Below are 26,408 nucleotides of genomic sequence, written 5' to 3' on the forward strand. Positions count from 1 at the left end.
AGTTTCGCTCTAACATTACCAGCTACACAGTAACACAAGCACTAGCAGAGGGATGAAATAGGAGCACACGAGCAGAGACAACAGCAGGACTGCCCCTTTTAGCTGTGTTCAGTCTCTTTTCTCTGCTGCAGGCAAGACTGCAATTAGTTTTCCAGCTGGTCCTCTGACCCAGATCATCACAGACCCAAATGAGCAACACGACCAGGCCAAAGGAGCAGGGTGAGGAGGATGGGACTGCAGTGGCCTGCAGCACTAGGAAACAGACTAGCTGCTGGAACTGTCCTTCTACTGGTTTGTGCAGTTTCATGTAAAGACTTTTGAGTTGCATCCATGACCTCTGTGGATCTCTCTTATGAAACTGACAGGAAATCCTTCCTCTATCAACGGTTTACACTCAGTTCATACTCCACGCACAGGTCAATTAAAATTGTAATTCATCTGTCTATATAATTAGAGGCACATGAGCCTGGAAACAGGAGCTATCTTTGTATCCAAAGGAGAAATGGCAAAACATTCACATAATGTGGTATCTGCAGAGCTATTACTTAAAGATCTCATTTCGTTAACATGTATAAAACAAGAAATACTACCTTAAGAAGTGGTGTTAATTTTGGTTCTGGGTTTTTTAAACTTATGTATTGCTATCATGTGAAACATTAAAAACTAACTATCCAGGAATTTTACTTTTAGTCTTGCACAAGTTTTCAAGGCAACAATGCTATCCAAACATCCAAGAATAGGCCAGGCTACAGATGGTAATACAGTACAGATTAAACAAAGGGGAAACACAAAGAGGAAAGAGACAAATATCAGGCAAGTCTCCAAGAGGCAAAGGTTAGATAACTTTTATTACAGCAGCAGAAACCTTTATTTGATTTGCATCAACAGCCCCATTCAATAATCTACACAAGAGATGAATGACTGAAACAAATTCCAAGACCAGTACAAGATGCTGAAACAACCTGGAAGAACAGTATTCCCATTAGAAGTTACAAGCTATTCACAGAAAAAAACCTCCAACATTCATTAAACAAAAGCATGATGGCAGATTTAGTCCAAGTTTCAGAAGCAGCGTCCAGCTTCAGCACATGCTTCATAACCATCACTAAGTTCTGACACAAACCACATGCCTATATTTGTGTCAAAGTAAACTCATTATCAAAACAACTTCTTTTAGCAGATTACTTAATTTCTTAGCTGCTAAGAAATTAAGTGTTCTAAGTGTTCTACTTTCACAGATTTTCATCTGTCATGCTCTAATATTAAAAAATCCTGTACTCCAAGTGCAGGAGTCTCAAGTTTTTCACCTAGCTATCAGTTAGGGCTCCCCTGTGTAAGCATGAGCTCCACCTCCTCCCTTAAAACTCAATGGGAAGAGAACATCATGAAAAGGGAAAAATAACCAGCCAGAAATTTTAAGTTTAATACTCACAAAATAAAAAGGTAATTTGGGCTACTTCAGCAGTTATCTTTCATACTGGTTTTCCAAAGGAACAGTAGCAGTATCAAATTCCTTTAACTTTGGAAGCACAGAACAATCAATGTAGAAACAAGCCAACTACTGTGTTTTGCATGCAACATCTACCTTCTCTCTACTGCAGACAGATTTATTATCAGCAACAAAAAGTGCCAGCGTTACATAAACTTCTAAATCAAGGAATCATTAACAACCCAAATGCAGATACCTAAAGATTGCCTCTCTTGCTCAGAAACTCCAACCGACATAAGAATACAGATTAGTCCTGTTAGTAGCAAAATTCTGATAAAATAAGGACTTTGAGATGAAACCTCAATGCTTGAATATCCTACAGAAAAATAATTTACTCACATTCAATGTGCACAAGTGAAGTAATGTGCCCTATTCTACTTACTCCCAGGCATATTCCCCAAAGACATCCTGTAATTGAAATGACGTAACACTCTGCAACACTTTGATGACATTTCATTAGAAGCAAAATGAATAGTAAAACGCATTTTCCATACAAAGGAAACTTGTCAGTGGTTTAGTCCAACCATTAACTAAAAGCAAACATTTAAGAAACAATAAGAACTGCAGTAATTTCAATAATTTCCTATAGTTTTAAGTGAATTACATAAGCTTTTAACACAAATTGCATATAATATATTGTTAACGACAATGTTTAGAAAAATAGCTGCTAACTACTGTATACATTCTGTGAGTCAATTAGGCTTATCTTCATCTCTGCCATTTTATTTTTTAACACTATAAAAGTCTTACATGAAGTTCCAATGATTTCAAACTCAGGTCAGCAAATGCATCTCCAAGTTGCCTTTGGGTATGTACCATCTGGAAGAGTTGTGTGGACAACGTCTGTGCCAGTTTCAAGATATTTTCATATTTTTTTTTGTTATCTCTCAATATATCTATCTGAGCTTCTAGTTCCAGATCTACTGTTCTTGAGCCACGACCCAATTTTTCAGAGATGATCTGACGCGTACACTGGGAAAAAAAAATTTAAATTATAAAGAATCAAGTATATTCAAGACAACACAGCATACACCCATTTTCAGCTTCAAGGGACATATAATTACATACAATTCTTTCACAATCACCCCTCCCAATATAAGTTTGCACAACAAACTGAAAAAACAACACACTCTTTAGAAGTTTATCAGGACTCAGCAAGAACAGTTGGACAAGTCTCAACTCCTACTACGATGAATATTCAAGTTAGCAAATCAAGAGCATAACTAATTGTTTCTTGAGTAAAAGAACTCTTATCTCTTTTTAGGTCTGGTGAATCTCATTAAGTTAAAAGGAGCAATTTAGCCCACTGCATTGAAGTCAGTTAATGGGAGTATCACTAGTTCTGCATAAAAATATCTAGTTTGTGATCTTTTCGGCTTTGTCTTCCAGATCATCCATGTCATGTTTTCCAAAAATTTTACTTTGGGGGTCTATTTGGGAGGGAGGTAAGGAGATGGTGGTTTTCACTATGTTTTTTAAAGCTGACTAGGAAACTGGGAATTCCTACTGAGAAATATGTAAAACTATTAAAATGTGTTTCTCATTATTTACACATCTATAGAATGGAGCTGTCTCAGAAAGACTTACTACTTCTTTTCTCTTACAAGTCAAATTCTGAAGAGATCTGCAGCAACACAGTGAGCAGAAAATGTGCTCTTCTTACAAGGCTGTGGGCACCTCCACCCAGCCGATGCTACTACCACATTCCACTTATCTGTGGCACATTCTCTGCCAGAGATTTGAGCCCAACTTGGCAGTGAGCCTCGCAAGATGCACATTGGGGTTTCCCTTGACTGAGGCATAGGAGAAGCCATTTGTAGAGCAGATGTGTGGCAAAGCCATACAGTATCTCTACAGAAAGCAGGAACTATTTACTGTTACAGTAAGTCACTTAAGTTAATCTGTTATCCCAAGAGGTGATGGGATACCCAAGTTACACATATGAAGAATTACTGATAGAAACAGAATTACAAGGAAACTAAGGTAGTAGTCGAGGCCACAACTACTCTTGAGGGAATTAATCTAAGCGCAAAGCTGCCATTACATTAGGTGAAATAATGCTCAAGCCTATCTTGTATCGCATTCCCCAAAAACATTACATCACTGGACTCACCAGGGTTTCCAAATTCAAGGACTTTAGTTTAATACAGTTGTACTTATGTACAAATGAGATACACATTCAACCTCCTAGAACTTTTATTTCCTTTCTAAATTGAACAGACACGGGAAAGAGTCAAGAATGATCAAGAAAAACGAGTTGGTCATAACTCCTAAGCTTTAGGTTGGAAGGTACAGACTATTTGTACTACTTCATTAGATTTAACCAGTTAAGAAGCAAGACCACAGCTGACCTGGAAGACATTTGTCTGTCAAGAATCAGAAATTTGGGAGAGCATAACAAATCATGTCAACATAAAATACAACTTTGGTAGTAAAGTCTGCAACAGAAATTGCAAAATAGAGCTTAGCAATGAGTATGGCCAAGGCATAAATAAGCATTTCACTAAGAACTATGGAACTGATGGACAAATTTTGGATCTTTTCCAAAAAAGCTGAGACACAAACACAGACCTATGGAAATGCAAGAGAAAAATCTCAATCATGGAAGGTAAAATTTTTGGAAGCAAGAATAAATTACAATAGAGTAGATTATTCTTAACCAAGGAGTATTTGCTTCAGAAGTTACAACAAAACACCTAAAAAAATCCAACAGGGACAAGCAAGGAAAAACTTGTAGTTTGAGAGACTTATACTGCATACTTTGTTAAATGAGATATAGCTAAAGTTGAACACTGAGAATTAATATGAACAATTGAGAAAGATGTGCCTTTATTTTTACTTTGGTTCTAAGTGGACTAGTACAAACACAAATTGCTGCATATTCTCAGTAGCAAACAGAAAATTCCACACATTAATTCTATTTTGGGTTGTTCTAAAAGAGCATCTATAAAGAACACTATCCTGAATAAGGCCACACTCCTCAAAAAGAAGTCACGCAAGATAAAGTTCAAGACAAAACAAGTCTCAATGAAAAAAATCACCAAAAATACATTTAATAGAAATCTATTTTAAATTGCATATGTTAAAAGATGAACAGACATCTCAGAAATAAAAGTTCCACTAGCAGTCCGGTATTAAAGAAAGCATACCTTGTAAAACAGGTATATTGGTTTTTTTCCTCAAAGTTTAAGAAGTTGTATGAAAACTGAAAAAAGTAAGCTTTTTACTAGAATTGCTGAAAGTCAGGAAGAGCTACAACCTTCTTGTGCCTACGTCTTCTTGCTAAACTGAAAATGCCTCTCTCATCCAAAGGAGTAGGCAAGCAAAGAGAAAAGAACTAGACCACAGAAAGACAGGCAATTTCTCTTGACACTAACTCGTGATTATAGGGAGCATAAGACTGGAGAGAGAGAGAAGAAGGACAGTAGTTGAAAAGGAGACTGAATAATCTTATCAAGTTATAAGTTACAGGAAAAAGTTAAATACAATCTATGAAAATTCATGGTTAGGTTAGAACAGCTTTAACCTCCCATGATTTTCAGCTGGAAACCATTTCTTAAAACAGAAATAAAAGTGGGAGATAAAAGCAATTGTCTCTCATTCACAGAAATGTGTACGGGACAAAAAGCAAGGTATTCAAAATATATGAAGGCATACTTAATCATCTCTTCACAGATGGGTATGACTTCTAACACATCCAATAATACGGATTTGACAACCTCCAATAGAGACAAGCATCAAACAGAGATCTGACACTCACGTCAGATTGCTGAAGAACTTCATAACAGCAAGTTTCACCACTAACTCCACTTGCAGATTGTCTGGTACACTGAATAGCACGACTTTCAGCTCAGAGGGGTTCAACTGCAGGCTTCCCTCCACTAACCATTTACTCCTGCCTTTTTTTTTTTCTACATCTTCTGACCTATGATTAGTTAGTTATTACAAGACAAGGAGAAGGCATCTTTCCACAATGTCTCTAAAGAGAACCAAAGCAAGCCAATATGCGCACAAAGTGAAATACTGTCCTTAATCAAATACGCTATTTTCATGTAGCCTATAGACAAACTGTTTTCAAATGTCTGTCATCTCCAGGGATATTTGCATAATGCTCACTGAACTCAGAATGAATTCATAAGCTCTCTCTGAACAATCCCATTCCTCCAAAAAACACAAGTCGTCAGTATGGGACTCCAGAAAAATCATAACTGACTAATCTCCTTAGACATACTTGGGAAACAACTTCAAGTTCACAGCTTTCAAGAAAACAGGTTCACTTAGTTTTCTGAAAGTGCCAGTCTGTTTGCTATGCCATAGCTGGTGAGATTCTGCGTTGAAGGGAGATTTAAGCCAAGAAAGAAATCTAGAAGTCCAGACTTCTTGCAAAAACTACTGACAATAAAATAATATTCTATACAAGGATCTGACACCACCTTTTCCAGCATTTTTCACTACTCGTCGGGCTATTGTTTCACATAATAGGTTTGCAATCCCTCTGCCATTGAGACATAGTGGGTTTTTTTGGTTTTGTTTTCTAAATTAAGGCACCAAAAAAAGAATAAGGTCGCGTCCTCTCCTATTCAGTTGTGGTATAGCGGATTCAATCTCAAGAGTCAATGTTTTTTATAGACAGAGAATTTTAAAGAACAACTTTAGCTGAATAGCACATATTCTGATTGGATCACAGCACACTCCAGGAGTAGCTGTCAGACTTCTGCAGTTGCTACAAAATTTAGATTACAAGACAACTACAAATTCTAAACACCACTTAGTTAGACACTAAAAAGATGCAAACTTCTGATTCTAATACAAAGAACAGCATACACATTTACTAGTGGGTAGAATGTCTCCATCCCTGCTTCCCATCCTCATTGGGGAGGAAGTCCTTATCTGGACTTAAGAATACTGGAGGGATTCAGACCTGTGTTTTACAAGGAAAGTTTTTTTCCACAGATTCTTCATTTCTTCATGGCTTGATGTAGATCTCACTGATCTACACAACCCACCTGTCCACACCTCTGTCATTTAAGTTGCAGACATATCAAAAAGCTATTTTTCAAAACTAGTCTTTGTTTAAAACTCCTGATAGCAATGTATTTCCTGACAATTGTTCCTTGCCTTTTGGCTTTTTAGTGAGAGTCACTTCTGGCAAACCTGTGTGCTTTAAGCACCTTTTCTTTATTCTTTCATAATTATTTTAATTTCATCAAATCCCAACTGATCAAAAAAAAAAAAAAGTAGTAAAATACACAAGAATTGAAACAACAATTCCAACACTCGAAAAACCCAAGCAGCCAAGACACAACAACAACATCAGAATAGCAATTAACAAGTATGGAACTTGTAGATGGGCCTGACTTCTTCCCATCAGGTAACATTCTATTGTATCAGGAACCAACTCAAGGATAGGAAAAAGATTTAATTATAAGCATTAGTGCTGAAATCTGTACATTCTGTATGGTGAAGGCAACATTAGAAACAGAACATTCTCTACCTGGTTAAATTAATAACACCTATGAAAGATTTTACGCTTAAAATCTTAAGGCTTACACTTAAAAGGGATTTTAAAAGGCTTACAAAGAATGCTACGCTAGGAAGGAAACTAACCCTTCTCTAGGCTTACACTCACTGCAACAACAGACTACTTTCATATAGGAGTACAGTACTTTGTAAGTTTTAGTCTGATCTAGTAGCAAACTCATTTCTAGAATACATACATGCATGCACAAACATATATCTGCATACCTTGTAAGTGTTTAGGCTCCACTTTCTCACCAATTCCAATTTCTCCATTGCTGGATTCTTTACTTCATCTGCTAACACAACGGGTCCACTCTTCTGCTGAGCTCTGCCCCCTATGTCAGACACAAAGCAAATCTTCAAGGCCCTGGTTTCTTTTTTTTTTTGTTTTAAGGGATTAATAGCAGGTATGGAAAATTTGTGCAATTTCACATGCAAAAGGAGAGCAAGGTGACAGTAAGAATTTAAGATGAATATGCAGATTTTCAAAATCAATTCCAGAAAGAAAAATTATTTTAAAACTGATATAAAGTGTAAACGTATCTCAGTATTTCATGTAATAATAGACTGAATAAAGCTTACCTGCACAGAGCTTTACTTAACAACTTTAAAACTGCTTTTGAGACATGTTTATTACTTAATCTATGTTTTAACATTCCAACAATTTAATACCTTTTTGGATTTAGTCAACCTAAAAGTCTGTTTACAACCTGCAGACCACTAAATGAAAGTTAATGGCATATAAAAACTGTCAAGGAGTACAACTAATAAATTTCAAAACATATTTTTTATGTTTTCCAATGAAAGTCATCCTTTCCAGAAGATGTGTTCTGCCAATACTTATTTCAGTTTTATTAGCTCATAGTATTAGGAATAATTAATTCTACAAAACACCACTATAAAAACAGCAACAAAGAAAAGATTTAAAGCAACAAACTAAAATATCTAGGGCTAATCACCACACATTAATTGCCAATACACAGCATTTTCAAGCTAATATGGGATATCACAATGATTCTAAGTCTTAATTTTGCAAAAATATTTCCTACTGTCCTAAATAGTAAAAACTGCAAAGCACAACCACTTTTCAAGCAATACTTATTTATTAATGTGCAATTTTGACTGCTCCCGCTTCTAAACCCTACTGCTCCTTACAGTCACCTTGGCTGTGCTAAGTTATTTATGTAAGTAAGAGTTTGGAAAAAAGTCTATACAGATGCCTCTAGATACTCCTTTAGCATCAAGCTCTACTATGTTCTTTACGTCTTCAAAATGCTGTGCAAACATTAAGTAATTAATCCTCTCAACACCCTTATGAGGTAACTGAATAAGTTTTCTCCTTTTATATAGAGGAAACAGACAAAGATGTTAAGTAATTTGCCCATAGGCACAAAATGAGTCAAGTAGCAAAGCCTAGTTTGGGTGTTGTGAATTCCTAGTGGCCACCTCATATTCTGTTCTGCTGGAATACACGATCATTTTGGCAAAAACCGCCAAGTTTCAGGTTAACCTAAATAAAAGATTTTGGTTTCTCCCATTTTAGCTACTGTTTGTTATTATTAATATTTGATAATTATTTTTTTAATTTTATAGAGCAAAAAGCAGCATACAGGAAGAAAAGCAGAGGTTACTTTGTGAACTGTTAAAAGCCAGAAATGAGAGCCACCAAAAAAACCCCAGAAGTTATATTTCCAACTGAAAGTAAATCAAATTATTATAGACATGGAGGAGTTAGTACAGTGTCAGCAGAGACAAGGGCGTTATCCATTCGGTGCTATGATACCTGTGGGAATAATTAAATCAGAACCTTGTCCAGCCAGTCTGCTAGCTGCTGCACTGCTAGGAGATATAACAGTTGATTTGGGTGATGCTGAGGAACCTGAAAAGGGGACATATTTAACCATGAAAATCCATCATCTTCCCTTAGAAGGCAATGTGCACTTTTATACAGATAGGGCTTTTTTCAAAACAAAGAAACGCTTAAACAACACACTAAATATAAGCAGTCACAGAAAAGTTACTGGAATTTCTGACAGAAATGCTTTTTTAGAGGCACAGCTGTTCCTGTGAACTACTCCAAGTTTTCATTATTTAATATTTTTCTCTAGGTCATGATGCCAAACTTCTTTTGGGTTTTTTTTGTACAACTGACAGCTTCACCACTAAAGTATATACCATCAACAGAAAATTCCATGACAGGCTGTTATACACAGCTTCCAGAGCTGAAACCTCATTTTTAAGGTCTAGGTAGATTTCACTCTGCATGTCACTGAATGGTACTCACAGCATTAAGAGTGAAGTAAGCTCTGAAATCTGTGCCAATTTCAGATATACTCGATTAACATCTGCTCTGTGTAAACACCCAGCAATAAACTATCCTGAAGATCACACGAGCCATTAGCCGTTAAGGTGTGTAATCTTCCCAAAAGGAAGATTTTAAAGCATTTACTTGCTCTCTTTCACACAAAAAACACCACCCAACAAAAAAAACCCACTCCACAAACCCTGCTTTAAATGACCTGCACCACGTGTGTTCTTTAAGCTGTTTTAGGATTATGCTTTTCAGAGCTTTGCAACTCTTTCATATCCCAAATGTGAACTGACATTCTTGTGAAGCTTTCAAGATTTAAATCCCAAACAAACAAATTAGCTTTTTCTCTGTAGCGATGAGTAATCATCATATTGAGGGGGGAGGAGGAACTTTTATTGCTTTTGCTGAGAATTTCTGAAATACTTCAGGGCTGACAGCGTGTTGGAGGAAAAGGAAATCAAACCTAAGTTTTAGCAGTTTCAACCAAGTTTGGTTATCAGTAACACCAAAAATATCACTCAAAGGAATTGAATCAAGTTAGCTTTTGACTTTTAAGCACACTATAGAGCACTACTAACATGAGGAACAATTAATCCAATGATTTGGATCTAATTGCACAGAAAAGACGAGATTGAAAGATAGCTCACTTGCTGTGTCCTTCTGTAGCGATACATTGCATAAGAGCTGCAACTGGATTCATCCAGGCGTAAAAGTCTGACTGCAAGATCCTGCTAAAGGCCTAAAGACTGAATCACTTCAGCGAGCGAGCTAAGACAAGCAGTTTAAAAAATCCTTATCATTTGACAGAGTATTAATGCAGCCTTATGCATGCTTCATCGTTCAACGTCCCCAAATCCTAAAAGCCCTTCCCCTTCAGTATTGTCTACTTTGCATTCTAAAATGAAGCCCTAAAAAGGACACTGAGGAAAAAAAAAAAGGAACTTTTAGAAATAGGGCATCCATTCTACTTTTGTCCACATAATCATAAGAAGCCTTAGTTTCTACCATTTCTCTCTGTCTGATTTGGTTAGAGCATAAGGAAAAATCTGAAGAAAATATCCTTGAAAGAAAACTGTGGTATCTGAAGCATCAGAATTTACATGTCCAGAGCTCATAATTTGTGTACATAACTTACAGAGAACATTTGGATTTCAAACATATTAGCGTAGCTTGAAAAACATCCTAGATTTCCCTTACAGGCTAATGCACTTAACAGCTGCAACAGTTATCCTGCTAATAGAATACAAAAAGGCAAGAATGGTGAGCACTTTGCCATCTGCCCAGTTTTTAGCTAGATATTTTGCTAATTTCAAAGACTTAAACAAACCACAGCACTCACTTTGTAATGTATGTTAAGTACAGCATGTAAATCACTGTTTTCATAAGCACAACATTTTACCAAACAGGAAATGAAGCAAAATGTAAATTAAATCTATGACTACAAAGAGACTTATTTTCACAGCTGCTCATTTAAGATCATTTCAAATCTTTCAAATACAGAAATTGTCAAAGCTACATAATTCATTAAAATACCATTTTCACATACTATATCACGGCACACTTGTTTTTAGATAGATGGGAAACACTGATATTACTGATTTGTTTATCGCTTTGTATTTCTCATTGTTTAATACTAGCTTAGATTCTCTGAAACATACATTAATATTTGCATAGTGAATTAATTATTTACTAACTAGAATCCTTCTGCTATAAGCAAAGTTTTTTCCTGTTTTCTCAGCAGAGAATAGACTCTTTTTCATTAGGTAGTACCTGGAAAAAAGAGACCCAAAGCATTATCATGCCTAACAACAATACATTAAAGTAATACACGCAATATAACAAGAAAAGGAGAGGCAAGTCTCAGGGGCAACAAAAAAGGATTCCACTCAATGTGCTCTGGGTAAGTGAACTGTATAGCAAGAAATAAAAAACTCTCCAGTTACACTCCAAATCAGAACAATACATCAACGTTTAAAGAAAACTTCAATGCAATGCAATACTAAAATGCTTCAGCCTAACACCATTTCAACATGCTGAAGGACTCCCCTTCCTGTAAAGGCCAATTTAACACCAAGTAGTTTCCACTAGTTCCTTGACATATACAAATGTAGCATGTATTCTCTATTTTAACAACCCAGCTATCAGAGAAGATATCACTAATGCACATCTCAATGTGTACATTCATATCAAAATGCTCAAAGAAGCTACAGCAGCTATTCTTGACCATATAAAAATATGATTAAAGATTTTAAATTGAGAAATAAAGACGAAAAAGCAGTTACCTTTACCTGGAAATGGTCCTGCCTCAACAACTCCCTCTTTGGTGCTGTCAAATCCATGAGATGTTATTTTGGTTTCAGCAAGTCCAAGTCCAACTGGCAATGAACGTTTCAAGTCCTTGGAAATATTTGAATAAAAATGGAAAGTTAATGTTTAAAAACAGATAGAAGTGACTGAAAAGTATTACAATGCAATTTCAGCAGCTCTCAAGACAGGCAATTTTGCCTTCAGCCTGGGATGTCTTCACTGGTGTGTGGAGACACAGCATTCTACTGAGATGCACAAACAAAACCAAAATGAATGAGAATCACTGTAAGTATAGCCTATATATTTATCCTATATTATTTTTCTTTATATATATTGACAAGCAACTAGAATACCATCTCTTAGAGCAGCAGTTACCAGAAGTGTGGCCTGCAACATCATGTGGTGTTGGTCCAACCAACCATATCAGTTAATAATGTTTCCAGTCAAAAGCTGACAGGGGTACAAAATGAACTAAGAGCAGACAACATTTTACAAACCAAAACTGTGGAAGCAACTATTATAATGTTAAAGATTTAAAAAAAAAAATTCACTTTAAGTAAGAAATAGTTTTAAAATTCCCAGCATTCTTAATTTCTACAAATAGCATGTGAAATCTCTGGAATATCTGACATGGGAGGAACATCCAGAGAGGCTGTTCCTTCAAGAGCTTCCTTCTGAGCACCTACTATACATCACAAAACTGCCATTTACTTCTGATTGCTTTTGAAACTCATTGATTTAAAATTGCCCAAGGGCAACTTTTGAGAGCTAGATTAACTACAACAACCAACTTTCAGGCAACTGAAGTCTTCACAGAAACCCAGTGAAGGCCTATTATTCAACAATGAATTGAAACACTATAATTCATATAGCATCCTACTGCCCATTTTTGCTATCTTACCCACCTCTACAAATACCTCCCCAAAGCTTTCTTGGACTGCATTTCCACCCATCTAACTAAAGTTTAAGCATCTGGTGTTATGAAATATATTTAGTGCTTCAAAAAACAGTTCAGGTATTCAAAGCAATTTAAAACCTCTAATTCATTAAAGTCAAAAGTTATTTAAAAGCTACTCTGGAGGTGAAAGCAAGGAGCTTATAAACGCCCCTACAAAAAAACTGGCAGTTTCTGGAGTCAAGTACTCTTTTGAGTGAAAGCAAGGAGCTTATAAATGCCCCTACAAACTGCCCCTGGCAGTTTCTGGAGTCAAGTACTCTTTTGTATTCCCTCTGCTTCCATACAGAGGCAAAAGAGATGAAAGTATAGAGAAGCAATAGTGAAATTTGCAGAGAACAACTATACATAGCTTTAAGATGTCAGTGCCTGGACATGTGCAGTAACTATTTATGATGTATGAAATGCTTCTAATTACAAAGAAAACACAACCTTTAAAATCCAATCTATGTTTGACATATTACTGTGTCACTCGATCCACAAACCAGAAGCAAGCTAGTACATAAGAATGATGCTGCCTAGAGGCTCAGGCTGTCAAGAAGTGGCTTTGGATCACATTCCCACTGATTTAGCTAGCTGTCTTTAGTTTAAAACAAACTCAGAGGAGGAGGAAAAAAGGAAGACCTACAAACATATGAATTCCAGCAGAACAGAAATTTTGTTGACAATGAAAATCCATGATGTTATTGCAATCAGAGTAACCAATTCCTGTAGACATACTTTCACTCATATGAAGTGGCTATTTAATAGTAGATTATGCTATGTTTGTGTATCTGAAGCATTATATCCAGAAAAAGGGAAAAATAAACAGCAATAGTCACATGCAGAACCTGTTCTCACAAATTAAGCATATCACAATATTGGATACATACTGTTTTCAGTCTTCACAACTGACTTAACACTGGTGCTTCCATTTAAGTACTCACAGTTGGTGGTATACTGGAAAGCCTTTGCTTCAACTTAGTTTAGCTAATAGACAGAGTCCTTTTAACTCAAAATGTGGCAAGTCACTAGGAGCTGAAAAAGCAGAGAGACTTGAAAAAGGATTGCCAGACTGCAGAGGAGAAGATGCACTGATTTAACAGAAAGGACATGGCATCAATTTTTTTTTCCTGGAGGCACCTTGGCACATTGTATAGTTTTCAGAAATATCTAAATAAGTAGCCAAAGAAATGTAGACAGCTAACCTGCTTAAGCATGTCTGCAATAGGAATCTAAGGAATCATCTCTATTTAAGGTTAATATACAGAACATCTGCTTTGTGAAGACAAAAGTTTATATCTAAACTTAAGGAATTGTACTGCTTCTGTACATTCAACTTAATTCTAATTTGAAACTAAACATAGGCTGAACAAACTACAGAGTTAAATCAGAATATTACAACACATCTTTCTCTTAAATAAAAAACCTGATATTTGGAAGATGAAAATTATTAAGATCAACAACTGTCTATATACACGCATGAGGGTTTTTTACATAAATATATATGTGTGTATATATACACACATATTTGAATCGATCTACACTTTTCATTGGCAAAAAGGCAAAGTTCAGTGTAAAGAACTAGATTCAAATCTGGTTTTAAAAACCTATATTAACCAGTTGAAATATACCCTGAAGAAAGATAGCCTTGCATATGAATTTAAAAGAAAGATTTACCATTTGTTGATTTATATATGACCAGAATTGTCATCAAAAAGTCAGTGATCATCAATACACTACCTTTTTATTGTTTATAAACACACAAGATACTGTTCAGTGGAGACATGCTTCTGCATGTAAACTTCAATTTTTAACATGTTGTTCCTGCAACTGATTGTGCTTGCTTTCCCCCCCAAAATGCAGATAAACAAAAAAACCCAAAAATCTGTAATCATTCTGACAAAGCAATTTACCGCTTTAACAATTTATAAAGAAGTATAATTTAGAAACAGCCTTAGAGTAAGAAAAGACATGCATAAAACTTCACATTTAAGAGAAGGTATGACAGTATTTCAGGAGATTTTAGAGTGGTAAGAAATCAACGTAAATCACTTTTTTATTCATATCAAACATAGGTTTGCTGTTGTAACACAGAAAGTGAGGAAAGCTTCCCCTACTGCAGTAAGGTGATTATATTTTGAGTACCTATTGCTCTTCTAGCTAAGAGGAAGATTTTGATGATCAGAAGATCTGATTTCCCTTCAAGCTCTTAGAATTCACCAAAATTTGTTGATACGTTGCAAAACCACAAATCTGTTAAGGGATCACCATCACACACACAGAAAAAAGGATGCTTCATTCAGAATTTTCAACTGTATGAGGCTGAAAACCATTGCATGTTTATGCAATTGTCATCCAGAAGTATTTTAATATTGTAACTTCACTGAGATACAGAGCTAGGGGTATAAAAACTCTACAACTCAGAAAATTCCCAAGAAGTCAAAAGGCTGGATTACCTAACCCATTCTCAGCCATTTAGCATACTAAGGGCTCAAAGAAGCAAAAGCACGACATGTAAGTACACAGAACAGCTGCATTAGCTTAATTTAATCTAGTCAAGACACCGCAAACCTATCTTGTATAGCACATTTAAACCCTTTGTTAAAATCCCATTTTAATTAGTTCAAATCACCATATAAAACTAAATGCATTTTTGTAACATTTACACGACTAACAGGGATATTAATCAGTTTATTGTGCAGATCTTCTAGATGAACCAGTATGAATTTTTGACATATAAATCCTGTTGAGACAGTAAATTCAGCAAAGAAGTTGCTCAGAATGCATGTTCATGAAGGAACGTTGGCTGAATTACGAGACTATTTCCAAAACGATACTTCCCATCCATGCTCCCCAGAATAATCTAAAATGAAGAGGGGAAAGATACCAGAACTATATTGTTTCTCCACCAGCCAAAGCTAGCAAGCGAACCACATTGTGTAAGTTTCTTAGTTATGTGAGTCCATTATTAATGCATGACAAAGCATTATCTTTTGCTTAGTACCAACAGTAAATTTAAAAGATATGAGTTTACTTGCCTTTACTACCTTGAATAAAGGTATTTTAAAATAACCCCCATCACAAGCTAGTTCGAGGAGTCCATTAAAAGTGGAGCAACTGAACTGGGACCAACCACATGCTCGTTTATTTTTTTAATGGTGAATGGCATTTTAAATAAAACTGCTCAAGTTATCCTTAGGAAAAATTTGCAACACAAGTTACTGTAAAGCTCACTTTTAAAGATTACAAATCCCATGAAACAAGGTGTTGTGTAGACAGAACATCTACCCAGTAAGATCACTGGCTCTGAACTTCTTACCCTAATTCATGTGCAAGAAAGCTCAGCATTTTCTTCTTCTCTCTACCCTATTATATCACTCATCTCCTGCTTTCCACTAGATCCTTACATCAATATAAATTCAAGCATAAAAATCAACAGGAGGAGAGCTGAAGGCATTAATCTATGCTGAAGTGACAAAGAAGGTGGACTGACATATTGCTTCTATTCTCCAATATGCTGCTCTTCACTCAGGAGACCCTTTCTTCTACTACATCCCTTTTGACTTACCTAATGTCATACAACAATTGAATTTTGAATTGGTTTCCTTTCTACTCTCACCATTAACCTTCATATCTTTGGCTTTTAAGACTGTATGAAGCAGACCGCTTGGCAACAAAGACTGGCCCTTTTTGTTTCATCTCCTAAAAACAGTTTTCTAGAACTGACACACATAAACACATTTTAAATCCATCTATATTAATTGAAATATGATTGCACAGAGTAAAATTTAATTATGCCAGTCAACATAGCAAAATGTAAGAGATGAACTCAGAAGTTTGAAGTAGAATGTCAGTGACAAGCCTGGCTTTTTGTTTCAAAAATCAAAAGACATAAAAAGAATCAACCTTATCTATTTGTGCAGTCTGGCAATAAAACTACAGAACAAGATACTGAACACATGCAGATTCATCAGATCCCAGATCTTGTTTTGCAATTTTAGTAAGACAAATTGAAGAATCACAACAAAGTTAATTAATTTGTTGCAGCCTGAAGTTTATTACTGGTATTATATACATAGTTAATAACAGTTTTGTCCCCGTAAGTACAGAAAGAGCCAGAAGAAAGTCTATACTGAAAAAGAAAGGAAACAATTGGAACAACAATTTCAGAGACTCAGACTGACAAAAACTTTATATAGATTTTATAAAATAGTTTAAACACAACAAATTGCTCACAGCTGCCTGAATACCTTTACAGGGAGACCAAACAGTTTTGATTAATTTAATTTATTCCTATGCAGCTTTCACACTATAAAACATGTTACTGAATTTGGAATAATACATTTCCTCACTCCTTCCCACAGTCCTCAGCTCTCAATCCCCTCAGTGACATTAAAACACCACTATTCTAATCATATAATTATAATAGCATGGGAGGAAAACTACGTTCTAGAAGTCAAGGATAAGTGAAATAAACCAGTAAAGAATATAAACCAACACGACGTTTTTGCTGCGTTTACTTGTACGAAGTACTAAGAAAAACATGTTTGATTAGGAAATGGCTGAAGTCCTCTGCTATTAAGACAGAGAAACAAGCGTCCAAACATTGGCAAATAATTCTATGCACCAAGTTTTTAAAGCTTGACTTTGAATAGAGATTGGAGAGCCAAAAAACACTAGGTCAAGCTTTTTCATAATGAAAGGACATCAGACATTTCATCCAATGACAAATGAAGCTACAGGCTTTTTTAGTTAAAAAAAGTTTCCATCCATCATACGGGCAGGACAAAACTTGTCAGAATTCCACAGGCATCTCTTATTATTACAAACAAGACAGGATTAGAATGCAGTAGCATATTTCTGAATGAGACTTTACAGTTAGGCAAACAATTTAAGTTACCTTATGAATATGCTTTTGATTCTTTTTCTTAAGCATAAGGAACCAAGAAGATGCATCAAGTATTGCTATATCACATTCCCACAAGACTGGAACTAATATTCTTCCCTCTGAAATGACATTATGGCAATCTATTCTGTCTGATGTTCTGCACAACTAAGGGCATTTTTCTTCAAAGGAGCAACCCTGCTTGCCACTTCCAGGTAAATACATTTGCACTGCATTGCCTTGCAAAATGAAATACTTCTCATGCTTGAGTACATACAAATCCTGCATTTGGTAGAAAATGAATGTGCGTTTTCATGCCTGAGCAGCTTATTGATGAAGTTTGATGGAATTGCTAAATAGAACTCAAGGCTAAAGGAAAGTGTAGTTTTGTAATTAAAGACCCTGGAAGAAAAGGTTGTAAAACTACCCCTTTGCTCAGTCTGTCAAAATCAAACAAAGTTGCTCAAGTGTTTGTTGCAAAATTGCTGTAGATGAACAAATAAAAAAAAATAGCATGAATGATGTTTTATTGTTTACATCTTAATGATAAAGCACCTAGATGAACAGCGCCCTGTCCATAACAGTAACAAAAAACAAGTAACCTGGTTCCCCAGCTTCCCAAGAATGTGTAATGGAAATCAGTATATTGGAGTTTTGAGTGCTCTAAATTCTACTGTGGTCACATAGTCTTAGCGAGCTCTGTCGTAACAGTACAGCTTAAAGTGGCAATGGTTTCTTACCACTTTCTTAAGTGACCTCCTAAAAATCAGTATTTGGCTTGTCATTTCCATAAGTCGATAGGAAAAAAAGACCCCTGAAAACCTGGCATAGAAATTTTGTGGTGCAATGTATATTGCTTTAAGTTAAAATAAAAAATTACCTGGCAAGGAAAAAAAGAGAAAGCATAGCATTAAAAATAACAAACACAAAGCAAGATGAATAGAAGCTAAGTATTAGAAATGGAGACTAACAGATTAGTAAACAGACCTAGATGTTAATTCCAAGAAGTTTGTTTTGTTTATAAGAAGCCCCGATTATCACACATTCTGAGTTTAGGTCACACATGCAGGTGTTAACTTGTACAAGACAGTTCAAAAAAATATTTGAAGTGCACTTCATCTTCACTGATCTCAGAATATGCATTGTGAAAGTAATTACAGCAGCAAAGGCAACTTTGCTTGCACAGTATGAGTTTTCTGCAACTCGACCAAATATTTGACCCATTTTTGTGGAAGTGGAAGTTTCAAATCTAGTTAACTCCAAGCCAGCAAAAGCCTACTTTAACTTTTGTACATGTTCACAAAAACTACTTGAATATTTCAACTTTCCATAGAAAAGAGTAAGTGAACAAGGGCTCTGACCCAGTCAAGAGGAGTGCAAATTCAATTTTCTGTAACTAATAAATAAGTATTGGATGCACTACACTGAAGAAGCAATTAATACACAAGGAGAAGATAATTTAGACAGCAGTCAGGTCACAGCAGCATCAAGGTCATCCGACTTAAAAACAGTAAATCTGTTTCTCTACTTCCAGATGAGCCCTAATTCGTTACCACTTCAAGGTGTATTTTTGTTGTGCCCCCTCTCCCCCCAGCCTAGGTACATCTTTATCAAAATTTAGTTTTAACTTTATTTCATTAAACATCATCTTCATTTTTACATTATGTTACTTGGTAGATCTTAGTTGAACAACAAATCTTAAGAAACATAAGCCTTCCCTCATTGCAGTGCTATGTAAAAAAAACAAACATGGCCCATTCAGCATAAGTAGAAAAAATGCACAGTAATAAGTGCAGTATTTTTTAAATAAGAGTTCAAATACAGATGCGTTTTCATCTCATGAAGTTTTATACTTTTTTTACAGCCAAGTTCACTATACAGCTACCCTTCAATCATAGTCAAATGGCCTCAGATGTTGTTTTCAGGATGCATTTTATTTTTTAATATTTTTAAAAATACATATTTTTACATATTTAAAGAACATTTTTAGTTATAATGATAATATAATAAACACATGTTTAAAAATATACTTTTAATATATATTTAAATGCTTATTTTCTTTTTTATGAATAAAATTGCTGGATTAAAAATGAGTCTACTCAAGGCTTAGAGTCAATATTTATCATGCATGCAGTTGATTGTGCATTACAGAGCACCCAATACTTCATATTATTTGACATTCAGGAAAAAATTGCCACTACTAATATACCTTTCATCCGAAAAAAGTTACTACAATGTGTAGTATCTGCTTCAACCTTTACAATAATTTATCACCTGTGGAGAAGTTTTTCCATTAAAGCTAAAACCAAAAGACAAAAATTAGGCAGATGCTTACTTTACCAATATTCCAGATGTATATGTAATTTCTTTTAAAACTTCTGAAGGTTTCCCCCTCTAATCAACATTTTAGTAGGACAAAATAAAAGTTTTACTCAGTATTTCTTTTAAAAATAATCCTGCACTGCAAGTCAGCATGGGATAGTTAAAGCTTAGACATTTCCTTAAAATCTAAGTCTCAGCATATATCAAATAAATGTGGATAATTAACTAGTGTTCATATTTCCAACTCAAAACCAAAATAAAAAGAAAAGCAACCCCTAATTATATGAACTATACCATAGCACCCTCTGCTGGACAGCCAAACACAGGAACTGATAGTAAAATATATCAAGGTTAGGGGAAAGAACTCAAAATTGCATAGACATGATTATGGAAGTATAATTTTTTTTGTCAACATACAACAGATAATATGGATTTTTATATATCTTATCTATATAGCATACAGGAATACAGTAGTAATTTTTCAGTTTCAACACAAGAAAAGCTACTTCTCTCCTATTTAGAACTTCAAATCAGAATGCAACTATCTCTACTTTCAGACAGGTTGCCTCCAAATTTAATACCCCTTAGAAGTACTTGCCTTGAACAATATGATACTTCTTCATAAAAAATGTAGGATTTTGTAGCCTGAATTCACAGGATCTGTTAAGTCTCATTTTTAAAATGTTTGTTGTCCTGTTTTATGAACCAAATTGTTGGATTAAAAACTAGTATCAAAGACAAAAACATAGAAGCACATACACATGATTGTGCACTACAGATCACCCAATTCTTTACACTATTTCATGTTCAGAAATATTTACCACTACTAGCATGCCTTTTATACAAAAAAAAAGTTAACGTAATGTGATCACACATTGCAATATGTCAACTTTAACAATAATTTATGAAGTTTTCCATTAGAGCTCTAGAAAACTATGCTCAGTGAAGTCTGCTATACATTGCATTGTAACTTTGGCAGTTCTGCTAATGGTACCTTGTTAGCAAAGAAAATTCTTACCCTGTTGAAGCTGTGCTCATGAGAATCTTCCAGCTGTCCATTGCTAGTCACAGGAATTTCTGCTGCTGAATTTTTAGGAGACTCTTGAGCCATTGCACCTTCCTGTAGTATAAGAAGAAACATAAAAAAGGTTAGCTTTTGTCTAATTTTTATATAGATCACTCATTAGAAATTTATTTGATGTATAGGTTTCATAACAGTTGATTTTATTTCAAACCCCTGTTGGTAATACTCTGATATACTAAGTCTGTATACATTAATTTCATCACATACCCAAATCACATTAATAGCACAGCTCAGACAGAAGTCATTTAAAGCGTCAAGATCTAAGAGAAAAGAAACACTGGAATTTAACTGACTGATATTGGGGGCCCTAGGCGTGTGCCAGACACAAATGAGACATGTGGGGCCAGACAAGTATATTTCTATGCACACTTGACCCTTAGTTTACATATTTTGAAAAATAAAAAAAGATAAGCTTGGCTTAAAAAAAAAAGTACTGGCTAACGATAAGCAAGAAGTATTAGAGAAGTGCAATGAATTTAATCATGTGTTACAAAAAGAAAAGTAGTAACGTCAAACTTCAAAATAGTTTAACTTTCTTCTTTTTTTATCATAATATAGTGCCACCTTCTGACTAAACTGTTGATATGCAACTCTCATTCAGTCAACAGCAGTAAATCTAAAGTGAAATGCAGAAACAAGAACTTAAAAGCACCAATGCAATTCAAGAATCGGAGTTAGCTTCAAACTGCAGCTGCATTACGCACAGTAGCAACAATTGTGAAACCACTGCTTTCGAGAATGACCCAAGGTATAACCTAGAGGAGACATTTCGAGGAGAAATGCACACCACTCATGAGCACCTGAAGAGGGAACGGCACCCTAACACTCTCCAAAATTAAGAGAAACTGAAAATTTTGACCCTCTCAAAAAGCTAGCCCTCACTCTGCCAGACAGCATTCATTAGTCAACTAAAGTGTAAACAGTAGAAGAATCAACACATAACTGAAGCAGTGTTTGTTCAACATAAAAGTTGTCCCAAGTCTTCCAACCAGCCAATGCACCTGTGCAAGACTGGCAAGACATGGTACACCATGAATGTGTACTTGAGAATAGGTGCTTAAAGGTCCCTTAAAGCTGCAAATCATCAAGCTGAACTAGCCCTTTTCAGTCAAAGCATAAGGAAGAGGTCCGGTCTGAGATCAGGCTGAAGTACCAGCAGCTTCTCCAACCACACATAAAGCTTTTACACAGGATATCCACAAAACACAAAGATTTTACTGGTACTTATTCAAGATCACCTGCATCATTCTTAATTGGCAACATCTTCCGTCATACCCCATTGCTATTATTTCCCCCCACTCTCACCTATCACCACTTCATTTATTAAACTTAATTTCCTTACTAAGCTTTGAGGCCTCCCAAGCTTTTTTCTAAGTAGTCATTGTCTGTGGGCTCCAGTAAACATTCTCCACTAACTCCAGAGAGCTTTCAAAGCTATGTTACCATAACTTCTTCCAAAGACTGTAAATTACTGAGACTTCACTTCTGTTGGTCTTTTGAAGCAGAGCTCACTGCTCAAGCTTTACTTGGTATGTACAAAATCTGATTTACATTTCTGAAAGTGAAATAAGCTTCTTCAATTAGCAGCATAAAATACCACCATCACAGGGAAAAAAAAAAAAAAAAGCAAGGAGGCTGAAGTCCATTGAGTTTTGAGTAAATGTTGCCTTTCACCCATACAGAGAAGAGAAAGAAAAAGACCAAGGACAAGCCACTCTAACAACCATACACTGAACTACAATCTGTAGATACACATGTGTAAAATACCACCTGAGGTGACATCTTTTCCCCTTTGGGGGATCTAGACTTTCTCTACAACTAACTTAGCACTATTTTTGAAAGAGTGACTTTCAATTCAGTTTTGCTTTCTCAAACGCTTCCCTAAAATGAGAAACAAAAACACTTTGGTGCAACTTTTGAAAAAATTCTAAATACACAGAAAACAGATTTCAAATAATTTAAGAAAATGTCAGTATGCTATAAATTCAAAAAAAGTTACTTTATAGCACACTAACTCATCCCATCAGTCCCTCTCACTTAAGATCCATTAAGTGCCTTCTTTCAGCACTGTGAAGGAACAGGTCACATGCCATATATTCCCATTGGCCTAATGTAACAAATTCTCCATAGAATTCTTCACCCACAACTAGAAGACAGAACAGCTGGGTTTTGGGTCATTCTTCATACAACAGAAAAAACCTCACAACTCACAGCTTTTAATTAAATGAAAATAATGAAGCACACCAAAAGGTCTATGTTGATGACTACTTTTAAAACAGTAATTTGTTTTATTTCATGGCATACAGAGTATCTTGAGTTGGAAAGGACCGATAAGGATCACCAGCCCAACTCTCTGCTCCTCGCAGGGAGTTGCTATACAATACCATTAGACCAAATGCTCTAGTTACCCACCATGTTAGAATTTAATTTAAGAAATCTGTCCAATAGAGCAAGTTTAAGAAGCCGGAGCTAAATCTCACATCTGCTTACACTCCAAGGCTACTAGGAACTATACTTCTACTTGTGCCCTAAAGTGAGGTATTTTTTAAAATGCTTGGCCTGTCACAGCTACCTGCACAATACTGAAACACCAGCAAAGGTTAACATAGCTATTTTTGTTCTTCAGAACAAAATTGTCAGAAAACAGTGTCAAGAGGAAGTCCTGTACTGTCAGGGGATACGCTTCATTTGGCAGGAATGACAAACAAAATTGCATCTCCAAATTCAATTAAAGGCAGAACAAATGCTTGGCTTGGGTGCTTTTCAGCAAGAATCTCAAATAATTTTGCTAATATTGTACATTGATCTATGTTTATGCCTTTATTCAGAGAAATACATGCTCACACATATGCATACATGTCTCTAATACATGCATACAAAAAGGAAAATCATCAGCTTCTCTGGACAACTTATGAAATCTAAAAGGGCCTAGAAGCAATTCACAGGGGTTTTTTTTAGATGTTTCTATTTGAGACAAACCTACGTACTAACTTTAGAGAAAGCAAAAAGTGACTTGCTAACTTCAGTTTCATGTTGCGTCTGAACTAAAACACAATATTCTCCTTTCAGCAATGGAAGATCTGACTATTGCCCTTTTCCAGTCCCCACTACGAGCCACACTGTGTCCCATCTCCCAACCCCAGCTCTTGCCTGCCACTCACCTGACTGTACAGTAAACATACTCAACTCACTAGCCTGACAACAGACCTTTTCACCGGGTTAATTTTCCGCAGTTTCAGTGAGTTGAATCAGTTTGCAATGAGGTCAGACAAGCACCAAAGATATGAAGTGAGCAGCTGAAAAAGGGAAGTGGGATAAACTGCTAATTTGGCTCAGCCATAACAAGAAATCACCACCTGCGTTTTAGCAAACAATCTAAGCTAGCACTGCTGCCAAGAACAAGTCCTTATCCTCCCGCTTTCTTTTTTTTTTTTGCCCTTTACCTCTAACTCTTCCCCCCATCAGCTTCCCCAATTTCCCCACCCCTTCCCTGGGCCAGAACAATGTATTTGTACAGCAAACAAGATTGCGGAAACACTGCATATTAAAAGAAGGTGACCTATGCCCAAAAAGGGGATGGAGAATTTTTCCACTCACATCGGTTCTCCAAAACATGATTTAAACTAAGCATATACAGAAACTGCACCCTCAAAAAAAAAAATTTCATCATATGTAGGAAGAGTCTAAAGTAAATATATCAATGCAAACTTAGAAACATCTTTGTATTAGGCATGAATAAGCACTATGGAAGAAGTTTAAGCTAGGTATTTCATTCAGAAAAATATATTAATCCTTAATATATTAAACCTTTTTCTTAGTATATCTGTTTACAAATACCAGATTTCGGGATATACTAAATATCCATGAAATCACTATTCTGTTTTTATACAAAATTTTAAGACAATTCACTGGTATTTAAACTCTGATTGTGATAAAGTCAGCATCACCTTTTTTCATTCTCCCTCTAGAGCAGCCAGGGAAATGTTTACTCTTTACCTTTCTCAAACAGCCTCCCAAGCACATCTGATTGACTAAATATTATCAAGAACTTTACGAATTTGTTTATTACTTTAAAAAGTCACAAACTTCTCCACGATGAAGGTACTATCTGCTCCCAAGAAAAACGATTCACCACTCCAGACAAGACAGAATGCCTTGTTCTAGCAAGGCTACACAAGAACTCCTGCCTTTTAAGTACCAACCCTTTCTTCCTGCTGCACCTACTTGTTTCAGACTCTACCCCACCTATATCTATTCAGTCTACAAAACAAATACTGCAACGCAGCAAAAGACTATTGGTTGAAATAATCCTTTGATATGAATTAATTAGATTGCTCGTAGTAGTGTCTCAAAACCAAAGCCACCCATTCAGGATAATGTGCAGGAGCTCATATCCCCATACTAACTCCACTGTGCTATGCATATCCAAATTCTGGGCAGTCTGAAACTGTTGCTGGGTTGATTTTACACTGATATAACTTTCACCCAATCACCTCAGAGTCAGACTGGACCTCTTCTGCAGCTGGGTGAGACTCATCAAGTGTTGTGGATTCATTGCTGTGTTCTGACATACCTGAAAATAAAATAGGTATGGCATGCATTAATTGATGTGAAAGGAGTTGGGTGTTGCACCTTACAGAGACCAAAGTATGCTTTTGGGAAACACTTCTTTTACAAGTTCTGCTAAAGCAAAGAGAAACCTCCTTCTTTTGATGACTACCAGCTCTTTAGCACTCCAAATTCTAACCAAGACTAGGAATATAGTTTAGAATAAATTTCCATAGTCAAAGCAGCCTTCCCTGCACAGAGGGCTGAAATTGCAACAGAAAAACCAGGAAGTCAAACAAAGTTCTTCAGCTGGTATTTACTGTCACCTGCAACAACACACTGACTGTATCCAACCATTGCAAAGATCACAACTCTATCAAGACATGAGATTTATCCAAATGTTGCAAGTTTACATTGATGCTGAGCCACCAGAACCTAGTAAGCTGCTCAGTCTGTTATGCTTAACTAAAAACAGAATCCCCTTCATTTTATTATTAAAAAAAAAATCTCATCTACAGAGGCAAAGAAAGCTGGTAACACTGAGGACGTGTGCAAGAAATCAACTCTGTGAGTAGAGTGATCATGAAAGAGAAGTTACATACCTAATATAGCTTGACTAAGAAAGTATCTAAAACTAATTTCAAATAGCTGGTAACTACAGGTGACACTGAAATTCACTGAGCTGTTTGAGAGGAGATGACAACCAATCATTAAGAATTAAACAAAGTCTGTCTGTATTGAGTATAATCCCACATGACTTCAGTTCATGAAGTCTTGCAACACTTCATACATGTTCAGTCATATACCAGATTAAGAAAAATTATAGAGATCACTATTTATATTGTATTCCAATTTCCCAAGCTATAAAACATTTTAATTAAAGCAAATAATTAATAAGGTAAGCAGCTCACATGACAAGGGAAATAAAATAAGGACACAAAGGCTGAGAAACTGAGCCATCTAGATCATATTACACTGGATAGCCTATTACCTGCTTTTGGAAAA

At 35.8% G+C, this 26,408-nt stretch overlaps 1 protein-coding gene across 8 annotated transcripts in view; it reads right to left on the reverse strand.

Moving 5' to 3' along the window:
* The window catches only part of ARFIP1 (ADP ribosylation factor interacting protein 1), a 44,517-nt gene that overhangs the window by 14,735 nt on the left and 3,374 nt on the right, over positions 1-26,408 (reverse strand). The window contains exons 2-7 of one of the 8 annotated variants that reach the window (XM_014945002.1): positions 25,349-25,428; positions 20,790-20,891; positions 11,609-11,717; positions 8,817-8,888; positions 7,235-7,344; positions 2,240-2,461 (exon numbers count right to left, since the gene is read on the reverse strand). In XM_014945002.1, the coding sequence (XP_014800488.1) occupies positions 2,240-2,461; positions 7,235-7,344; positions 8,817-8,888; positions 11,609-11,717; positions 20,790-20,891; positions 25,349-25,426 (693 nt within the window). In that variant the 5' untranslated portion in view covers positions 25,427-25,428. Of the gene's footprint in view, positions 1-2,239; positions 2,462-7,234; positions 7,345-8,792; positions 8,889-11,602; positions 11,718-20,789; positions 20,892-25,348; positions 25,457-26,408 lie in introns of those variants that run through there. The other 7 variants (XM_014944986.1, XM_014944994.1, XM_014944976.1 and 4 more) reach the window with 7 other exon arrangements.

This window comes from Calidris pugnax, unplaced genomic scaffold (genome assembly GCF_001431845.1).
Source record: "Calidris pugnax isolate Ruff unplaced genomic scaffold, ASM143184v1 scaffold15, whole genome shotgun sequence".
NCBI lineage: Eukaryota > Metazoa > Chordata > Aves > Charadriiformes > Scolopacidae > Calidris > Calidris pugnax.